Raw genomic sequence first — 22,680 nt, 5'->3', positions numbered from 1 at the left:
ATTATCTTATTAAATTCAGTTTATTTTGACTGTAATAGTCCACACCAAATTCTGAGCAGCTCCAAAGGAGGATCTGCCACAAAAGTGAATTTTATTTTAATCCAGGCATTTAAAGTGGGTTTTCAAGCTGCCTTGCCACATCCAGGAGTAATTTTTATAATCCAGAGATTTAAAAAATGGATTTTAGGATGCCTTGCCACATCCACGAGTGACATTTTTCAATCCAAGGGTGTAAAATGGGTTCTCAAACCGCCTTGCCACATCATTGCCACATCCACACGTGTCATTTTTATGATCAAGGCGTTTAAAATGGGTTTTAAGCAGCCTTGCCACATCCAGGAGTGTAATTTTTATAATCCAGAGATTTTTAAATGGATTTTAAGATGCCTTGCCACATCTACAAGTGACATTTTTATAATCCAGGCATTTAAAATGGGTTTCAAGCAGCCTTGCCACATGCACAAGTGTCATTTTTATAATCCAGGCATTTAAAATGTTTTTTTAAGCAGCCTTGCCACATCCACGAGTGATATTTTTTAATGCAAGGATTTAAAATGGGTTCTCAAACTGCCTTGCCACATCCACAAGTGTCATTTTTATGATCCAGGCATTTAAAATGGGTTTTAAGCAGCCTTGCCACATCCAGAAGTGTCATTTTTTAAATCCAAGTGTTAAAAATGGGTTTTAAGCATCCTTGCCATATCCACGAGTAACTTTTTTTTTTTTTTTAATCCAGGAACTTAAAATAGGTTTTTAAACTGCCTTGCCACATCCACAAGTGTCGTTTTTATAATCCAGGCATTTAAAATGGGTTTTTAGGCAGCCTTGTCACTTCCACAATTGACCTTTTTTTTTTAATCCAATAATTTAAAACGGGTTTTAAACTGCCTTGCCACATCCACAAGCGTCATTTTTTTATAATCCGGGCATTTAAAACGGATGGATTAAAAAATTAAAATTGGTTTTTACGCAGCTTTGCCGCATCCACCAGGTAAGCGCTGCCTGGGGAACGGAATCCCGGCTCATCCCAGTAGCAGCAGGGTGACCCAGCCCCACATTTCCCTTTTTTTCCCTTTTTTCCCTTTTTTCCCTTTTTTTCCCTTTTTTTCCCTCTCCCCGAGCTGAGCCGGTCCCGGCTCGGGGGCAGCGCTCAAATTCCGCCCACGAGTTCCTGCGGGGGCAGCGTGCGGTCACGGCGGGCTGCGCTCAAAAGGGAGCGCGGAGGGGAAACCGAGAGCGGCCGAGCTCAGCTCAGCCCAGCCCGGCTCAGCCCAGCCCAGCTCAACCGAGCCCGGCTCAGCTCAGCCCAGCCCGGCTCAGCCCGGCCCAGCTCAGCTCAGCTCAACCGAGCCCGGCTCAGCCCGGCTCAGCTCAGCCCAGCCCAGCCCAGCCCAGCATGAGCGTGCCCGGGGCGCTGCTCGCCGTGCCGCTGCTCCTGCTGCAAGGTAAGCCCGGCTTCAGCTCGGCCCAGCTCAGCTCTCCTCCCCAGGCCTGCTGCGCTGCTGGCACCGGGGTCACAAAGCTAAAATGACACCCCTTTCCCGATTTTGGCACCCCTTTCCCGATTTTGTCCTGTCCCAGTGTCCTGGCCAACTGGATCTGCTTTTCTAGGGGAACGACTCTGGGGGTTCTCTCCCAAATTTGCCCTGAACCAGGATGTCACCCCATTCCCAGTTTTGTTACCCCATTCCCAGTTTTGTCACCCCTTTCCCGATTTTGTCACCTCATTCCCAATTTTGTCATCCCATTCCCGATTTTGTTCCATCCCGGGGTCCTGGCCAACTGGATCTGCTTTTCTAGAGGAACCCCTCTGGGGGATTTCTCTCCCAAATTTGCCCTGAACCAGGACATCGCCCCATTCCCAGTTTTGTGCCCCCTTTCCCAATTCATCCTGTCCCGATGTCCTGGCCAATTGGATCTGCTTTTCTAGAGGATCCCTTTTGGGGGGTTCTCTCCCAGATTTGCCCTGAACCAGGACATCACCCCATTTCTAGTTTTGTCAACTTTCCCAGTTTTGCCACCCCATTCCCAATTTTGTCCCGTCCCGGTGTCCTGGCCAACAGAATCTGCTTTTCTAGAGGAACCATTCTGGGGGTTCTCTCCCAAATTTGCCCTGAACAGGACATCGCCCCATTCCCAGTTTTGCCACCCAATTCCCAATTTTGTCACTCCTTTCCCAATTTTGTCCTGTCCCGGTGTCCTGGCCAACAGAATCTGCTTTTCTAGAGGAACCACTCTGGGGCTTCCCTCCCAAATTTGCCCTGAACCAGGACATCGCCCCATTCCCAGTTTTGTCACCCCATTTAGGAGTTGTCACCCCATTTAGGGGCCAGTGAGCTCACCGAGTCCCAAGCCCAGGATCAGTGACACCGAGTTACTCCTGGGTGACAAAGCTTTGGGGTATCCAACGATTCTGCCTTAAATTTGGGCAGGGGGTCACTGCTTGCTTTGCCTGGGTCAGAAATCCAAATTTGTCCTTTTTGGTGTGAAGTCCGAGCAACTCAGGGAGAACTTGCAAAGTCTTTTGGAAAAGGAAAGCACTTTAGGTTTTCTGCAGGATGAATTTGTAGCTGCTGCCTTGGCTTCCAGAATTAATTCAGCTCCATCCATAGGTGAGCAGCCAGGACAAAAACAACTCATTAAATGGGGTGATTTGGGGTCAGAATCTCACAGATAACTGCACCAAAAAAACCTCATTAAATGGGGTGGCTGCGGGCTACAATCTCACAGATAACTCTGCACGAAAATTATTAAATGGGGTGGCTCTGTGGGTTACAGGCTCGCAGATAACTGCACCAAAACTAACTCATTAATTAATTAGAGTAACAGTGGGTTACAGGCTCATAGATAACTGCACAAAAACTCATTAAATGGGATGGCTCTGTGGGTTACAATCTCACAGATAACTGCACCAAAATTATTAAATAGGATGATTGTGGGTTAGAATCTTACAGATAAATGCACCAAACTCATTAAATGGGGTGATTGTGGATTACAGGCTCACAGGTAACTGCACCAAAATTATTAAATAGGATGATTGTGGTTACAATCTCACAGAAAACTGCACCAAAGCTAATCCATTAATTGGGGTGGCTGTGGGTTACAGACTCTCAGATAACTGCACCAAAATCATTAAATAAAATGATTGAGGGTTACAGGCTCACAGGTAACTGCACCAAAATTATTAAATAGGATGAATGTGGGTTAGAATCTCACAGATAACTGCACCAAAACTAACCCATTAATTGGGGGGGCTGTGTGGGTTACAGGCTCACAGGTAACTGCACCAAAATTATTAAAGAGGATGATTGTGGGTTAGAATCTCACAGATATCTGCACCAAACTCATTTAAAGGGTTGGCTCTGTGAGTAGCAGTCTCACAGATAACTGCACCAAAATCAGTAAATAGGACGATAGACGGTTACAATCTCACAGATAACTCTGCACCAAACTCATTAAAAGGGTTGGCTCTGTGAGTTACAGGCTCACAGACAACTGCACCAAAATTATTAAATAGGATGATTGTGGGTTACAATCTCACAGACAACTGCACCAAAATCAGTAAATAGGACGATAGACGGTTACAATCTCACAGATAACTGCACCAAAATCAGTAAATAGGACGATAGATGGTTACAGTCTCACAGACAACTGCACCAAACTCACTGAGCAGGGTGGTTGTGGCTCACAGCTCACTCTGCACCCCGCTCTCAGTGCACGCAGCTCAGCCACATCCTGGGGGCTGCAAGAGCAGCAGCCAGAGCAGAGCCCTCAGAGCCTCCTGCAATCCCACCCCAAACTGCTGCTCCTTCTGCCCAAGGATCTCTCCTCGGTGGCAGAGTGGTTGTTCCAGGTGGAACAAAAGCCACCGGCCCTGGAGCTGCCACGGGGACATTCCCACGTTTGGTGACCACAGCAGAGCCCCTGCGCTGGGGAGAGCTGCCCTGTGAGTCACGCTGTGAATAAAAATAAAATAAATAAAAATAAACCCCATCTCCCAGTGGGTTCCCCGTGGAAATTCCATTTCTGCCCCGGGCTGGAACAGCAGCAACACCCCCAGCTCCTCCTGCTCGGCCTGGCTGCCGTCACCCCCAGAGGTGCGATGTCCCCGGGGGTGACAGGAAACCATCACGGGGACAGAAATACCCGAGGGGGCTGTGAGAAACCGCACAGAGCCCCAGCTGCCTCCAAACAACTCTCACCTCCTGCCACAGCTCCTCCGACAGCCACAGTCCCCACGGGGAACTGTCCTACAGGGACATAAGCCTGGTTCTGGAGGCTCAAATATCAAAATTTTTATACCTCCAGAACCAGCTTTTGATTACAAAAGCAAAATTCCAGACTAAAAAAAAAAAAAAAAAAACCTAATTTCTGAGCGATTTAAATTTTTTAATAATGTGAAAATCTTCCCCAAAGCCCCGAAAGATTCATTTCCCCAAACTGCAGTGGGAACTGGCAGCCGATTTGGAAAATCAAATCAAAACACACAAAACAGGAAGGAAAACAAAACTCTCCCGCTGCCCATTTACCCAGCTCCAAGGCAGCAATGCTGGAATTCTCCAGGGTATTTTTGTCTGGAGAAGGCAAAATTCTTTCAAATTATCATCAAATATTCTCACAAAGTGTTTTATCTGCCTTAGAATGGCTGGAGAGGAAAAATACATTTTACTGCCAGCCTGTAAATGAGCTGAGAGAAGAGAGAGTGAAATTTCATAATTTCATTTTAGTAACCTCTGCCAGGCCAGGTTTGGGGTTTTTTTTTTTTTTTCAAAAGAAGTTTCATTTCTGAATAAAAAAACCTCATTTTTAGAGGTGCTGGGAAATCATTCACTGCTCAGTCACACACAGAAGAAATGGGACACAAAATCAGAGAATGGTTTGAGTTGGAAGGGACCTTAAATATTATTTAGTTATAATCATGAAATAAGTGAAAATTGAATGTCTGTGTTTAAATACAGTGCATGAAATGGGTCTGCTTCAGTTCTGTATTGGCTAACAATGATATACTTTCTTGGCTAATAACTAAAATTGGTTTAATAATTATTTAATAATTAATAATCAGGTCATGCCGGCAGGCGGAGACCCCAAACCTTTGTCACACAGATGACCTGTCCAATGAAAATAATCTATTTATATCCCTACAACCATACTGGAAATGTAGAAATATTTAAAAAACCACTGCAGAAAAAGGAAAATTAACACATCACTCTGCAAAATACCCCTGCTTTGCTCCGTGTCACAATTTCCAGTTTGTTTTTCCCCCTGGTGCGTGGCAGGGGCGTTTGCAGGGGCTGCCGGTGACTCTGTGGCTCTGAAGGAAGGAGAAAATCTGAACCTGAACTGCACCTTCAGCACCCTCAGCGACCACAACTTCACCCTGCAGTGGCTGAACCCTCGGAATTTCACCATTTTCCTCAATGCCCAGCAGGGTAAGTGTGAAACCAGAGCGGAGGCTGGCACTGGGGACGCTGAGCTGGCCCTGCTGCCACCCTGGGCCAACAGGGGAGGTTGTGCCTGGGTCCAGAGGGTCCTCTGTGGTCACCAGAAGTTGGTAACTCTTGGGGCTACCTAAATACAGAGGCCAGACAAAATTAAAATAGTAAAAACCACTGTTTTTTCTCTTTATTGAAGGGCCTTTCTGTTTATCGAAGGGATTTCGATAATGGACAATGGGTCATGGGTTTCACACTTTTATAATGTGTGGTCCATTTGCATTTTGGGGGTGAATCTGCCAATTCCAGCTTCAGCTAATGAAGTCATTGACCCCAAGTTTGCTGCCCCCAACTCCCTTTTGTTTCCATCTCTGGGCCCTGAGGCAGTGAGGTGTCCTTGATTGCCAGGCCTGGAGGGGAATTGTTGTGTCTGCCCAGAATGGGAAACTGCACACTGTGTGTGGGGTTTGGAGTTACACACTAAAGAACTGCAGGGTTACAAATAGATGGAAAAAATAATAATATACATTATTAAATATATTTTATTATCATTGGTAGTATTAATATTAATATTAAATATGATATCATCTCTTTCAAACATGTAGAAAATACAAAAGCTGAAATCCTGGAGAGGAATTGTTGTGTCTGCCCAGAATGAAGAAGCAGCAGCTCCCACTGTGTGTGGAGTTTGGGGTTCAACACTAAAGAACTGCAGGCTTACAAATAGATGGAAAATATCATAATATACTATTAATAAACATAATGTAGTAGTAGTAGTAGTAGTAGTAGTAGCAGCATTAGTATTAAATACAATATAATCTCTTTCAAATAGATGGAAAATATAAAATAGAAAAGCTGAAATCCTGGAGAGGAATCGTTGTGTCTGCCCAAAATGGGAAACTCCACACGGTGTGTGGAGTTTAGAGTTACACACTAAAGAACTGCAGGATTACAAATAGATGAAAAATAGAATGATATACTATTATTAAATAGAATTTATTATTATTGGTAGTAGTAGTAGTAGTACCATTAGTATTAGTATTAAATATAATATAATCTCTTTCAAGTAGACAGAAAATATAATAATTACTTATTATTAATTATTATTAATGAATTAATATATTATTAAATGGAATTTATTATTATTGGTAGTAGTAGTAGTAGTATTAAATATAAAATCATCTCTTTCAAATACATAGAAAATATAAAAGCTGAAATCCTGGAGAGGAATTATTGGGTTTGCCCAGAATGGGGAAGCAGCAGCTCCCACTGTGTGTGGAGTTTAGAGTTCTGCACTAAAGAACTGTGAAAAATATAATAACATAATATTATTAAATATAATTTATTATTATTGTAACTAGTAGTAGCAGTAGCATTAGTATTAGTTTTAAATATCATATAATCTCTTTCAAATAGATGGAAAAGAGAAAAGCTGAAATCCTGGAGAGGAATTGTTGTGTCCCCCTCTCCCATCTCTCCTCCTCTTGGTTCAAATGCAGGGTGAGGAGAGCCTTGGCCTTCCCCCTGTGCAGCATTCAGCATTCCTTGTCAAATCCTCTAGGTTTTCATTATAAAATTAAATAAATTACGTATTTCATTCTAAAATTAAATAAATAAAATAAGTGGTCCCAGGGCCTAGGAGAAGGGAATGAGCGTGCAGATAAATTGGTCACCTTACCCATTGATAACTCTTGTCCTGTTGATAAGCATACATTGGCAAGAGAAGCACATGGTAGATATCATCAAAATGCAAAAGGGTTGGCGAGGAACTTTGATTTTGGGCTTATCAGAAGCCAAGGCCACTGTCAGGGCATGTCCAATATGCAGCTATCTGGCTTACAGAATATTCATGAGCTTTTATTTGCTGTATGAGTGTTTGATGCTTTCTTTCATAAACGGGACCTGTGATGAGCCACCTGGTGTCCTGGTCCCCTTCCTACCACACCAAGCTTTTTTTCCTGAGCCGGATTTTCTGTTGGGGCAGTTCTGAGGGACCGGAGGTACAAACTGCTGCGCTACTCCAGGGATGAACTGTCCATCCAGCTCTCCAACCTGACCCTGCAGGACGAGGGAATTTACCGCTGCCTGCGCTACACCCGCCACGTCAGCGCCCAGCGCCAGAACGTGCAGATTTTGGGTGAGTTCCCTCCCCTGGTCGGGATTTGTACCTGGGGCAGAACAGAGCCAGCTCCTCAAGTCCACACCTGAATTTTTACACCAATTTTTCCAACAATTTTTACATCAGTTTTTCCGTTTTGCTTTTAGCTCAGTCCCCTCCTGTGGCAGCAGCGCTCTGGCCGCAGAAAGCAGAAAAATCCTTCCCAGAAAAATCCTTCCCAGAAAAATCCTTCCCAGAAAAAATCCTGGGAAGCTGTGGGGATCTTAGAGGAAAAGAATTCAAATAATTATTATCTCTCTTTTTGTAACCATTATTCATAAATATGGTTCTCCAGAATTCAAAGAGTTCAAACAATTCATATAATTATTGTCTCTCTTTCTGTAACCAGTGTTTATAGATATGGTTCTCTAAAATTCAAACAATTCAAACAATTCAAACAATTCAAAGAATTATTATCTCTCTTTTTGTAACCATTATTTATAAATATGGTTCTCCAGAATTCAAAGAGTTCAAACAATTCATATAATTATTGTCTCTCTTTCTGTAACCATTGTTTATAGATATGGTTCTCTAAAATTCAAAGAATTCAAACAATTCAAACAATTCAAAGAATTATTATCTCTCTTTTTGTGACCATTTCTTATAGATATGGTTGTCTAAAATTCAAAGAATTCAAAGAATTTTAAAAATTCAAGCATTTATTATCTCTCTTTCTGCCATTGTTTATAGATAAAGTTCTCTAAAATTCAAAGAATTCAAACAATTATTATCTCTCTTTCTGTAACCATTGTTTATCGATATGGTTCTCTAAAATTCAAACAGTTCAAAGAATTTTAAACATTCAAACAATTATTATCTCTCTGTAAGCATTATTTATACAATCTTAGGTTTTAATTGTTTCTATAAAAACGGCAGATTTCTAATTATAAAGTCTTAGGTTTTCCATTATTTCTATAAGATCTGTAGATTTCTAATAATAAAATATTAAGTTTTAATTGTTTCTATAAGAACTGTAGATTTCTATTAATAAAATCTTAGGTTTTCCATTGTTTCTATAAGAACTATAGATTTCTAATAGTAAAGTCTTAGGTTTTCTATAAGAACAGTAGATTTCTAATTATAAAGTCTTAGGTTTTCCATTATTTCTATAAGATCTGTAGATTTCTAATAATAAAATCTTAGGTTTTAATTGTCTCCCTAAGAACTGTAAATTTCTAGTAATAAAGTCTTAGGTTTTCCATTGTTTCCATAAGAATTTTAGATTTCTAACCATAAAGTCTCAGCTTTCTATAAGATCTGTAGATTTCTAATAATAAAATCTTAGGTTTTAATTTTTTCTATAAGAACTGTAAATTTCTAGTAATAAAGTCTTAGGTATTCCATAAAAACTGCAGATTTCTAATAATAAATTCTTAGGGTTTCCGTTGTTTCCTTAAGAACTGTAATAACAAATTATTTCAATAATAATCAGTAAGTTAATAATTATTATTTCTAATAATAAAGCGGCCTTCATTCCTTCTGGATCAGGGAGTCCATGCTGATTATAACCCAGCCGGGGGCTTGCAACACCCTCAGATAATGCTGATAAAAAAAAAAAAAGAAGAAATAATGCTGATGAAAGAAAAGAAATAATGCTGATGAGAAAAAAGAAATAATGCTGATGAAAAAAGAAATAATGCTGATGAGAAAAAAGAAATAATGCTGATGAAAAAAGGAAACAATGCTGATGAAAAGGAGTAGAAAATGCCCCAAAACTGATCCCAAATCTCCCCGTTCCAGCTCCTCCTTCCCACCCAGTGCTGGAAATCTCCCAGGATGAGGGAAGGGGCATCCAACTCTCCTGCCACACCTGGGGGGGCAGACCCCAGCCCCAGATCTCCTGGCTCTTGGACAATGGCATTGAGCTCCCAGGTAAGGGATCAAAGGGTCTTGGAGCACTAAAATTGGGGGGTTTTGGGCAGTTTTGGGGTGGTTAAAGGTGCTGGAGGGGGAAATATCAGCTGGGTCTGTGATTCAGGGCTGCGGCTCTGGGGAACAGGCAGCATCAAGTTCCACAGGGATAAATTGAACCCAAAATCCTGGAATTTCAGCATTGAATTACACAGGGATAAACCCCAAAATCCTGGAATTTCAGCATTGAATTACACAGGGATAAACCCCAAAATCCTGGAATTTCAGCATTGAATTGCACTGGGATGAAACAAACCCAAAATCCTGGAATTTCAGCATTGAATTGCACTGGGATAAACCCCAAAATCCTGGAATTCCAGCATTGAATTCCACTGGGATAAAACCCAAAATCCTTGAATTTCAGCATTGAATTGCACTGGGATGAAACAAACCCAAAATCCTGGAATTTCAGCATTGAATTCCACTGGGATAAAATAAAGCCAAAATCCTGGAATTTCAGCATTGAATTGCACTGGGATAAATTGAATCCAAAGTCCTGGAATTTCAGTATTGAATTCCACTGGGATAGAACCCAAAATCCTGGAATTTCAGCATTGAATTGCACTGGGATGAAACAAACCCAAAATCCTGGAATTCCAGCATTGAATTCTATTTATTCAATTTATTTTATTTTATTATTTTATTTTATTCTATTATAATTTTTTTATTTTTATTTTTATTTTTTATTTTATTCTTTTTTACTTTTATTTTATTTTATTCTTTTTTTATTCTATTTAATTTTTTAAATTTTATTTTTATTTTTTCCTTTTTATTACTTTATTTCATTTTTTTGTTATTATTTTATTTCACTTTATTTTTTTCTCTTTTATTCTTTTTTTTACTTTATTTTATTCTTTTTGTTATTTTATTTCACTTTATTATTCTATTCTATTCTATTCTATTCTATTCTATTCTATTCTATTCTATTCCATTCCACTCCATTCCATTCCATTCCCTTCCATTCCCTTCCATTCAATTCTATTCCATTTGTTTTATTTTTTTTTTATTTTACTTTATTTTATTTTATTTTATTTTATTTTATTTTATTTTATTTTATTTTATTTTATTTTATTTTATTTTATTTTATTTTATTTTATTTTATTTTTCTCTTTTAATTTTATCCTGGCTCATTTTTAATTTTTTTTTTTTCTCCCCACGGGCCTGCAGGTGACACCAGGCACGAGCTGGGCGCCGATGGGAGCAGCTGGAGCAGCAGGAGCACCCTGAGGGTGCTGAGCTACAGCCCCGCGGTGACAGCGACAGCCACAGCCACAGCCAGCTGTGCCATCGGGCACCCTGCGCTGGGGGCACGGAGACTGGTGGCACCTTTCACCTTCCAGAACCTTCCCAGTGCGGGTACGGCAGCTCTGCCCTCCAAATTCACTGCCCTGAGCTGGTGAAAATGTTCCTGATACACCACAAGTGTGGGGGTGCTTGGAAATGAGGAATCTGGGGCAAAAAATGAGGAATTGGGGGCAAAAAATTAGGATTTGGGGGCCCAGAGATTGGTGGCACCTTTCACCTTCCAGAACCTTCCCAGCCCGGGTACTGCAGCTCTGCCCTCTGATTTCACTGCCCTGAGCTGGTGAAAATGATGCAGATACCCAGAAGTGAGGGGTGTGCTTTGAAATGAGGAATCTGGGGCAAAAAAATGAGGAATTGGGGGAAAAAAATGAGGAATCAGGGACACAGAGATTGGTGGTAACTTTCCCCTTCCAGAACCTTCCCAGCTCCGGTACTGCAGCTCTGCTCTCTGATTCACTGCCCTGAGCTGGTGAAAATGATACAGATACACACAGAAATGTGTCTTTAAATGAAATGAGGAATCTGGGGCAAAAAATGAGGAATCTGGGGGCAAAAAATGGGTTTGGGGCTGTTCATCGGTGGCAGAGCTGAACAGCAGATCCTGCCCCAGGCTCCCCACGGCCAAGTGTGGCATCCGTTCCTCGTTTCAGAGCAGCAAGGGCAGGAAAGGGCAGGGAAAATATTCTGAGGGCAGGAAAGGTGAGGGTGGGACTGGAAGTGAGACCCCTGATCAGCCAGAAAACCCAATGAACAATACAGAGAATGGAACAAGGCAGAAAATCCAAACAATTCGGGGCACGGAGCAGGACAGAAAACCAAAATAATGCAGAGCTTGGAGCAGGGCAGAAAACCCAATAAAAAATCCAGAGCGTGGAGCAGGGCAGAAAACTCAAGAAACAATACAGAGAATGGAGCAGGGCAGAAAATAAAAAAAAATCCAGAGTATGGAGCAGGGCAGAAAACCCAAACAATGCAAGGCATGGAGCAGGGCATAAAACCCAATAAAAATCCAGAGCAGGGCAGAAAACCCCAAATAATGCAGAGCACGGAGCAGGGCAGGATGGTTTTTCAAGGATCTGCTCAGTGGCAAAGCCTCTTCTGATTTTTGTCATTATTTTTGGCACGTTTCTTCAGGCTGCAAGCAAGCAAGCAGACCTTCAGAGGATGCAGAAGTTCCCAGCTCATCAGAGAATTCAGCAGTTCCCAATTCTCCAGAAAATGCAGCAGGTACCAACCCATCTGCATCCCCAAAAAATTCAGAAGTTTCCAGCCCTTCTGCATCCCCAAAAGAACAAGGAGTTTCCAGCCCTTCTGCATCCCCCGAGAATCCAGAAACTTCCAGCCCTTCAGCATCTCCAAAAGATCCAGAAGTTCCCAGCCCTTCTGCATCCCCAGAGAATACAGAATTTTCCAGCAGCCCCTCTGCATCCCCAAATGATCCAGGAGTTCCCAGCCCCTCTGCATCCCAAAAAAATCCAGGAGTTTCCAGCCCTTCTGCATCCCCAGAGAATCCAGAATTTTCCAGCCCCTCTGCATCCCCAAAAGATCCAAAAGTTTCCAGCCCTTCTGCATCTCCAAATGATCCAGGAGTTTCCAACCCTTGTGCATCCCCAGAGGATCCAGAAACTTCCACCCCCTCTGCATCCCCAAGGAATCCAGAACTTTCCAGCCCTTCTGCATCCCCGAAAGATCCAGAAGTTTCCATCCCCTCTGCATCCCCAGGGATTCCAGCAGTTCCAGCCCAGCCAAACCTCACGGATGTCACACTGCACGGTGAGTTCGGTCTCAGCCGCCCGAATTTCTCAAAGCTGAAATGAGAATTACAGAGATGCCGCCGGGCACAGCGTTCCATCGCACATCCCAGAGCGGTGTGGGACACAGGGCACAGCGTTTCCTGCCAAAATGCCTCTCCTTGGAGGAAAAAAGGGCAGGAGCAGGGTGGGAGCCGGGCTGGGATGCTCTGATGGGCCGCACTAGATGGCACTGTGCAGCAATTCTTCACAGAATTCACAAAATCACAGAACTCACAGAATTTAGAGAATCGCAGAATCGCAAGGTTGGAGGAGACCCTAAAGATCATCGAGTCCAACCCAGCCCCAACCCCTGGCACCCAGTGCCACATCCAGGCTTTGTTAAACACACCAGGGATGGGGACTCCACCACCTCCCCGGGCAGAACATTCCAGAATTCATCACCCATTCTGTAAAAAACTTTATCACCCTTTCTGGAAAAAACTTTATCACCCTTTCTGGAAAAGACTTTATCACCCTTTCTGTAAAAAACTTTATCACCCTTTCTCTGAAAAACTTTATCACCCTTTCTGTAAAAACCTTTTCCCGATATCCAACCTGTATTTCCCTTGGTGCAGCTCGAGGCTGTGTGCTCTGGTCCTGTCAGTTCCTGCAGAAAGAGAGGAATTCAAGCAGTAGCAAAAGAGGAGGATTTTAGAAAAACTTAAAAGAATAGAATGGGGTAGCAGGGAGGAAATTCTGGGGAGCACAGCTGGAAAAATCAATTTGTTCTAGGAACCGGTGTAAGTGATGAAAAGGATCACTGGAAGATTTTGGAAAGGAAAAAGCAGATATAACTAAAGAAAAGGAAAAAGAAATACACAAATATACAAATATATAAATATACAAATATACAAATATACAAATATATAAATATACAAATATATAAATATATACATATATAAATAGATATATATAAATATATACATATATAAATATATACATATATACATAGATACATATATACATAGATACATAGGTACATATGTAAATATATATAAGGAAAACTATAAATATTTCCTTTTATATATAAATAACATAAATAAATAACATATTTTAAATGAAATATATAAAAGTAAAAAAGAACACATAACTGCAAAAATATCTCTTTGCTCCAATCAGATTTCCCCCTACAGGGAAGAATCTTGATTTTTCAGGAATGCATCATTGGGGTGAATGATTTCTCTTTGAATTCCCAGCACGTTTAACAGCGCAAACCTGTGTGATTTTACAGAGCAAAATCCCGAATCCAAAGGGCTCCTGAGGAAGGAGAAGGATCTCCTGCTGCCCATGCTGGTGGCTGCTCTGGTCCTGGTGCTGCTCATCATCGTGCTGCTGTTCATGGTGAAGCTGAAGAAAGCTCACGGGGCGTGGAAGAGAGGTGAGCAACAGGAATCGGGGGCTCAAGGCCAGCCCTGGGGTGCTCAGAGGGAGAAACCCCCAAATTTGGGACTCTCTGGATTTTTGGGAGATGATGTGATCTCTGTCAAGGTAATGAGATCCCCGTTTTCTAACTCTTTTCTCATAATTTTTGTGAGATGATGGTGTGTGAGATGATGGTGATCTCTCTCAGGCAGACAAATCCCCATTTCTAACTCTTCTCTCAGGATTTTTATGAGATGATGGTGTATAAGATGATGGTGATCTCTCTCAGGCTGAGAAATCGCCATTTTCTGACTTTTCTCTCAGGATTTTTATGAGATGATGGTGATCTCTGTCAGGCTGATGAGATCCCATTTTGGGACTCTTCTGTCAGGATTTTCGGGAGATGATGGTGAGTGATCTCTGTCAAGCTGATAAAATCCCCATCTTGTGACTCCTCTCTCACAATTTTTGTGAGATGATGGTGATCTTTCTCAGGCTGAAACATCTCCATTTTCTAACTCTTCTCTCAGGAATTTTGGGAGATAACGGTGTGTGAGATGGTGGTGATCTCTCTCAGGCTGATAAAATCCCCAAATTATGATTCTTCTCTCAGGATTTTTGAGAGATGATGGTGATGTCTCTCAGGCTGAGAAATCTCCAATTTCTAACTCTTCTCTCAGGATTTTTATGTGATGATGGTGATCTCTGTCCAGCTGAGAAATTCCCATTTTCTAACTCTTCTCTCAGGATATTTTTTGGTGAGGTGATGGTGATCTCTCTCAGGCTGTGAAATCTCCAATTTCTAACTCTTCTCTCATTATTTTTATGTGATGATGGTGATCTCTGTCAAGCTTATAAATTCCCAATTTATGACTCTTCTCTCAGGATTTTTGTGAGGTGATGGTGATCTCTGTCAGGCTTAGAAAATCCCCATTTTGTAATTCTTCTCTCAGGATTTTTGTGAGATCATGGTGATCTCTCTCAAGCTGATAAATCCTCAATTTCTAACTCTTCTCTCAGGATTTTGGTGAGATAATGGTGATCTCCGTCAGGCTGAGAAATCCTCATTTTGTGACTCTTCTCTCAGAATTTTTATGCTCAAGGCAAAGTGTGAGAAGGAATGATGGAAAAAAATCTCATTCTCATAATTAAAATGTATGCGGTTTTTATTATTTAATTATTTTAAAATTAATTTCTATTTTTAAATTGTTTAATTTTTTAATTTCATTTAATTAAATTTAAATAATTTAATTTAAATTCATTTTTGTGGGTTTTTTTCCACAGAAAATGATGTTTCAGAGCAAACACTGGAGAGTTATAAATCCAGATCTAATGAAGAGAGTCCAGGCCATGAGAAGAACGGACAAGGTAAAAATCTTTAATTAACATATTCTTGGAAATATGTTCTTGTTTTCAATAACAAATAATTCTTGTTTTATTTAATTATAATTAATAATTATCATCATCATCATAATAATATAAATGTTATAATATTTTAATATTCAATTAATTTTATAATATTTAATTATAACAAATAATTCTTGTTGTATCATAATTTGTTTAATTATAATGTTGTATACAACGTTATAGTAGTTATAATGTTGTATTATAATTTGTTTAATTACAATAAATAATTACCATAATAATATTATAAATTTTATCATAATTATCATATTCAATTAATATTATAATAGCTAATGATAATAAATAATGCTTATTTATTTAATTATAATAAATATTTATTGGCTTATTTAATTGCTGCTGACTGTGGCCAGTGCAGGTGGGAGCCATTAATACTAAATGCTAGATTTCAAATAAATAAATAAACAACCAAATAAATAAATATAATAACTATTATTATTTTTCATTGTGTTTATTAATACCAAATACTAGATAATAATAAATAATAAATAATAAATAATAAATAATAAATAATAAATAATAAATAATAAATAATAAATAATAAATAATAAATAATAAATAATGGATAATAGATAATGGATAATAAATAATAAATACGTGTTGTTTTTTAGTGGGAAATCCCAAATCCAACATGCAATATGTAACAGAAGAACACGTGGAAACCCCAGAGAAGAATTTGGAAACTGCAGAGAAAATTCCAGAATGCCCAGAGAAGAACCCAGGTGACAAAATCACGGCAATAAATGAGGAAATGTTCACGTGTGGAAGGGAGACAGACGTGTAACAGCGCAGGAAACTGCAATTTCCTGATATTTATGTGAAAGTTTTCAGGGATCCTGGTTTGAAGGAGCAGGAGGGACAGGGAGCTCCATCTGGGGGTGCTTTTGTCCTGCAAACCTGGTCTGAGTCACCTGGAACCTTCAGAACACGTCAGGAACCGCTGCCACCATCAGCTCAGCACCCTCAGCACCCTGAGAGGACACCCAGACCCAAATTAGGACATTTATGATTGATTTTGTCACCTCCTCTGTGAGCACAGGTGATACAAACCCGCTGTGACTTTATTTTTCTCCCTGGGACTCCAAACCAGGAAACCTGGTCTAGGTCATCTGGAACCTTCAGAACATGGCAAGAACCTCTGCCACCATCAGCTCATCACCCTCAGCACCCTGAGAGGACATCCAGACCCAAATTAAGACATTTATGATTGATTTTGTCACCTCTGTGACTACCGGTGCTACAAACCCGCTGTGACTTTTCTCCATGGGACTCCAAAGCTGTCACCCAGCAGGGCAGGGTGGTGGGGCTGGAGCTCCTGGAGACCTGGCCTGGGTCACCTGGGACCTTCAGAGCACATCAGGAACCTCTGCCACCAACACCTCAGCACCTCAGGTGCTCCTGGAAACCTGGCCTGGGTCACCTGGAACCTTCAGAGCACATCAGGAACCTCTACCACCATCAGCTCAGCACCTCAGGAAACGTGGCCTGGGTCACCTGGGACCTTCAGAACATGTCAGGAACCTCTGCCACCATCAGCTCAGCACCCTCAGCGCCCTGGGAGGACACCCAGACCCAAATCAGGACATTTATGATTGATTTTGTCACCTCCTCTGTGACCACAGGTGCTGCAAACCCGCTGTGACTTTTCTTTTCTCTCTTGGACTCCAACCCTGTCACTGAGCAGGGCAGGGAGGTGGGGCTGGAGCTCCTGCAAACCTGGCCTGGGTCACCTGGGACCTTCAGAACACGTCAGGAACCTCTGCCACCATCAGCTCAGCACCCTCAGCACCCTGAGAGGACGTCCAGACCCAAATTAGGACATTTATGGTTGATTTTGTCACCTCCTCTGTGAGCACAGGTGCTACAAACCCGCTGTGACTTTATTTTTCTCCCTGGGACTCCAAACCAGGAAACGTGGCCTAGGTCATCTGGGACCTTCAGAACATGTCAGGAACCTCTGCCACCATCAGCTCGTCACCCTCAGCACCCTGGCAGGACATCCAGACCCAAATTAGGATATTTATTATTGATTTTGTCACCTCCTCTGTGACCACAGGTGCTACAAACCCGCTGTGACTTTTCTCTTTTCTCCATGGGACCCCAAACCTGGACTTGCAGCTGGGTTTAACCAAGCTGGGAAGCAGCACGATGGTTAAAGGGTTAAAAGTAATAAAAAAAAAAAAAGAAAAAACAAGAGAAATTGACCCAAGTGATTGGATGGTTTGATGGTTCTGTGAAGGGGATGTTCCCCATGGGACTGCCCCAAGTGGCCTGATGGGTAAAGGGTTAAAAATTAAAAACCAACAGAAATTGACCCAAATTATTCATTGGTTTGATGGTTCTGTGAAGGGGATGTCCCCATGGGATGGTGGGATGGCTCAAATGGGGCAGCAGAAGAGCTGGGGCTCCTCCAGGGCTTTCCAGGAGCCCTTCCTGCTCCGGGAGGGTAAAAGTCAATCCCTAAAATAAAGGAAATATGAATTACAACCATTTTTGCCATTTTCAGAATCACAGAATATTGATTTATTTATTTAGATGTGAATTAGAACCATTTTTGCCGTTTGCAGAATCCCAGAATATTGATTTATTTATTTAGGTGTGAATTACAATGATTTTTGCCATTTGCAAAGAATCACAGAACAGTGATTTGCATTTAAATGTGAATTACAATGATTTTTTGTCATTTGCACTATCACAGAATGGTGATTTACATTTAAATGTGAATTACAGCGATTTTTGCCACTTGCAGGATCACAGAATACTGATTTATTTAAATGTGAATTGCAATGATTTTTGTTATTTGCAGAATATGAAAAATGTGTTTTTCACACAGAATCACAGAATAGTGATTTACATTTAAGTGTGAATTACCATTTTTGCCATTTGCAGAATCCTAGAATATTGATTTATTTAAGTGTGAATTACAATGATTTTTGTCATTTGCACAATCACAGAATGGTGATTTATATTTAAATGTGAATTACACTGGTTTTTGTCAGAATCACAGAATGATGATTTACATTTATATGTGAATTACACTGATTTTTGTCATTTGCAGAATATGAAAAATGTGTTTTTCACACAGAATCACAGAATGGTGATTTATATTTAAATGAGAATTACAACGATTTTTGCCATTTGCACTATCACAGAATGGTGATTTACATTTAAATGTGAATTACACTGATTTTTGTCAGAATCACAGAAATATTTCCATGTTTCAGTGGAAATAATTCCATTTCTCAGTGGAAATAGTAATTCCGTGTTTCAGTGGAAATTATTCCACGTTTCAATGGAAACAATCCCATTTTTCAGTGGAAATAATTCCATGTTTCAGTGGAAATACTTCTGTGTTTCAATGGAAATAATTGCAGTTTCCAATGGAAATAACTCCATGTTTCAATGGAAATAATTGCAGTTTCCAATGGAAATCATTCCATTTTCCAATGGAAATAATTCCATGTTTCAATGGAAATACTTCTGTTTCCCAATGGAAATAATTCCGTTTTCCAATGGAAATAACTCCATGTTTCAATGGAAATAATTGCAGTTTCCAATGGAAATAATTCCATGTTTCAATGGAAATAATTCCGTTTTCCAACACAAATAATTCCACTTTCCAATGGAAACAATAATTCCAATCTTCAGCGGAACGCGGCCGCTCCCGGGCGCTACCACCGCGCCCGCGGGAGGGGGGGATCCGCGCTCCCCCCGCCCCGGTGGGTGCGGCCGGCGTCCCCGGGGTTGCCGTGGCAACGGGGACAGCGCGGCACGGCCCGGAACGGGCCCGGCCCGGCACGGCGGGACAGGGACAGGGACACGGGACACGGGACACGGGAACGGCGGTGAGAGGGACAGGGACACGGGACAGGGACACGGGACAGGGACACGGGAACGGCGGTGAGAGGGACCGGGACACGGGACAGGGACAGGGACACGGGAACTGTGGTGAGAGGGACAGGGACACGGGACAGGGACAGGGACACGGGATGGGGACACGGGACAGGGACAGGGACAGGGACACGGGATAGGGACACGGGATAGGGACACAGGACAGGGACAGGGACAAGGACCCGGGATAGGGACACGGGATAGGAACACGGGATAGGGACAGGGACGCGGGACACGGGAATGGGCTGGAACAGCGGGACGAGGGACAAGGACACGGGACCGAGACATAGGACAGGGACACGGACATAGGACAGGGACCAGTACACAGACACGGGAATGGGCCGGGAACAGCGGTGAGAGGGACAGGGATGTGGGAATGGGACACGGGACAGGGACAGGGATGTGGGAATGGGACACGGGACAGGGACCGGGACACAGGACAAGGACATGGGAGAGGGACGGGAGCACGGAATAGGAGAGAGGGACACGGACACGGGACACAGGAGAGGGCACCAGGGAATGGGGGACAGTGGTGAGGGGACAGGGAGGCAGGATCAGGGACAGCAGACCAGGTAAGGGACATGGAAGAGGGGACAGGGGATGACAGGACCAAGGACAGGGGACAGGGATGAAGGGGACCGGGACAGAGGACATGGGAACAGGGACAGGGACAGAGGGTGAGGAAAAGGGGACAAGGAACTGGGACAATGGACAGGGGACAGGAGAGATGGGGATGGGGGACCAGGACAGGAGTTTGGGGACAGGGAGTGGGGACAGGGAATGTGGGGTTGGGAGTGGGTGAGGACACTGGGGACAGGGGACAGGACTGGTGAGGGACGTGACAGAAGGGACACAGGAGAGGGGACTGGGGCTGAGAGGAGGCAGGGACAGGAGCTGGGGATGGGGGAGGCCTTGGGGACACAGTGGCTTTCCTCCTGCTCCAGGCCAGGACATTCCCCATTCCCTGCCCATGCCAGGGCTGCCCTGGTGGGAGCAGGGGACACAGGGGACAGTCCAGGTGTCAGGGCTGCCTGCAGGGCGATCTCAGGGTAAAATATCCAAAACTCTTTATCCCCAGGGGCTGAGGTGACACTACCTGTGCACATCTGGTGCCAGGTGTGCTGGCACTGGTGCACAGCTCAGCACTGAAATCTCAGCACTGAAAATTCAGCACAGAAATCTCAGCACAGAAATCTCAGCACTGAAAATTCAGCACAGAAATCTCAGTGCAGAAATCTCAGCACTGAAAATTCAGCACAGAAATCTCAGCACAGAAATCTCAGCACAGAATTGTCAGCACTGAAAATTCAGCACAGAATTCCCAGCACAGAAATCTTAGTACAGAAATCTCAGCACAGAAATCTCAGCACAGAAATCTCAGCGCAGAAATCTCAGCACAGAAATCTTAGTACAGAAATCTCAGCACAGAATTCTCAGCACAGAAATCTTAGTACAGGAATCTCAGCACAGAAATCTCAGCACAGAAAGCACAGAATTCTCAGCACAGAAATCTCAACACAGAAATCTCAGCCCAGAATTGTCAGCACTGAAAATTCAGCACAGAAATCTCAGTGCAGAAATCTCAGCACAGAAATCTCAGCACAGAAATCTTAGTACAGGAATCTCAGCACAGAAATCTTAGTACAGAAATCTCAGCACTGAAATCTCAGCACAGAAATCTTAGTACAGAAATCTCAGCACAGAAATCTCAGCACAGAAAGCACAGAATTCTCAGCACAGAAATCTCAACACAGAAATCTCAGCCCAGAAATCTCAGCACTGAAAATTCAGCACAGAAATCTCAGCACTGAAATCTCAGCACAGAAAATTCAGCCCAGAAATCTCAGTGCAGAAAATTCACCCAGAAATCTCAGCACAGAAAATTCAGCCCAGAAATCTCAGCACTGACCACTCCTTTTCCTTCTCCCACCTCACCTGGGGAATATCTGGAAGTGCAAACAGCTCCTGAGCGCTTCAGCTGAGTGTAAAGAAATTCTCATCCTGTTTACACCCAGCTCTTCTTCTCCCTGTGCTCCCTGTCCCACCTCCTGCTGCTTTCACTTGGCCACAGGGTCTGAAGTTGCCTGGAGAACAAACAAAAATTCATTTTCACTCTCAGAATTAGCGGATGCTTTGCCTCGGTTTAATTTTCTTGGCCACAAGCTGGTTTTGCATTATTTATTAATATTACCAGCAACAGTTGAGATTTCATAAATTCGAGATTTCATAAATTCGAGATTTCGTAAATTCTCTGAGGTCTTGACATTATTGCTTAAGGGAAAATCAGTGGGAATAAAGGAAAATCAGATGAGAACAGAGAATTGTTTGAACCATAGGAGGTCAAATTCTGAGCCTAAGCCAATGGTAGCAGCCAAATGCAGCTTCTAAATATTATTAAAATGTTTTATGGGTTCTCCAAAAGAAAATGCAGCTTTTAAATATTATTAAATATGTTCAAATATTATCTAAATATTATTTAAATATTATTAAATGTTTTCTATGTTCTCCAAACAAAATGCAGTTTTAAAATACTATTAGAATATTCTGTGTTCTTCAAATAAAACACAGCTTTTAAATATTATTAAATATATTTAAATATTATTTAAATATTATTAAATGTTTTATTTGTTCTCCAAACAAAATGCAGCTTTCATATATTACAATGTTTTATGTATTCTCCATATACAATGCAGTTTCTAAATATTATTAGAATGCATTTTATGTGTTCCCCAAATAAAATGCAGAATGGAGAACACACGTTTTATGTGTTCTGCGAGCAAAATGCAGGTCTTAAATATTAAAATGTTTTATGTGTTCTCCAAACAAAATGCAGTTCTTAAATACTATTAGGATCTTCTATGTGTTCTCCAAGCAAAATGCAGTTTTTAAATATTATTTAAATATTATTTAAATACTATTAACATGCTTTATGTGTTCTCCAAACAAAATGCAGTTTTTAAATATTATTAAAATATTTTCTGTGTTCTCCACAAACAAAATTCAGTTTTTTAAATACTATTAGGATGTTCTACGTGTTCTCCAAGCAAAATGCAGTTTTTAAATACTATTAAAATGTTTTATGTGTTCTCCAAGCAAAATGCAGTTTTAAATATAATTTAAATATTATTTAAATATTATCAAATGTTTTATGTGTTCTCCAAACAAAACGCAGATTTTAAATACTATTAGGATGTTCTATGTGTTCTCCAAACAAAATGCAGTTTTTAAGTATTGTTGAAATGCATTTTATGTGTTCTCCAAACAAAATGCCGTTTTTAAATATTATTAAAATATTATTTAAACACTATTAACATGCTTTATGCGCTCTCCAAACAAAACGCAGTTTTTAAGTGTTATTAAAATATTTTCCGCAGGGCTGCCGCGATCCGCCGGTGCCAGGCCGGGC

General features: G+C 41.6%; 1 protein-coding gene across 1 annotated transcript; it reads left to right on the top strand.

Moving 5' to 3' along the window:
• The first annotated feature begins 1,396 nt into the window (after positions 1-1,396).
• On the top strand, positions 1,397-16,167 carry CRTAM (cytotoxic and regulatory T cell molecule). The gene is made up of 10 exons (XM_058041135.1): positions 1,397-1,445; positions 5,277-5,429; positions 7,417-7,569; positions 9,331-9,462; positions 10,669-10,857; positions 11,941-12,033; positions 12,178-12,579; positions 13,831-13,977; positions 15,246-15,329; positions 15,995-16,167. Exons 1-10 carry the CDS (start codon positions 1,397-1,399, stop codon positions 16,165-16,167), a joined length of 1,575 nt encoding a protein of 524 aa, XP_057897118.1.
• Positions 16,168-22,680: the final 6,513 nt, after the last annotated feature.

This window comes from Melospiza georgiana, chromosome 27, assembly GCF_028018845.1.
Source record: "Melospiza georgiana isolate bMelGeo1 chromosome 27, bMelGeo1.pri, whole genome shotgun sequence".
NCBI lineage: Eukaryota > Metazoa > Chordata > Aves > Passeriformes > Passerellidae > Melospiza > Melospiza georgiana.
This window is presented reverse-complemented; position numbering and strand designations above follow the sequence as displayed.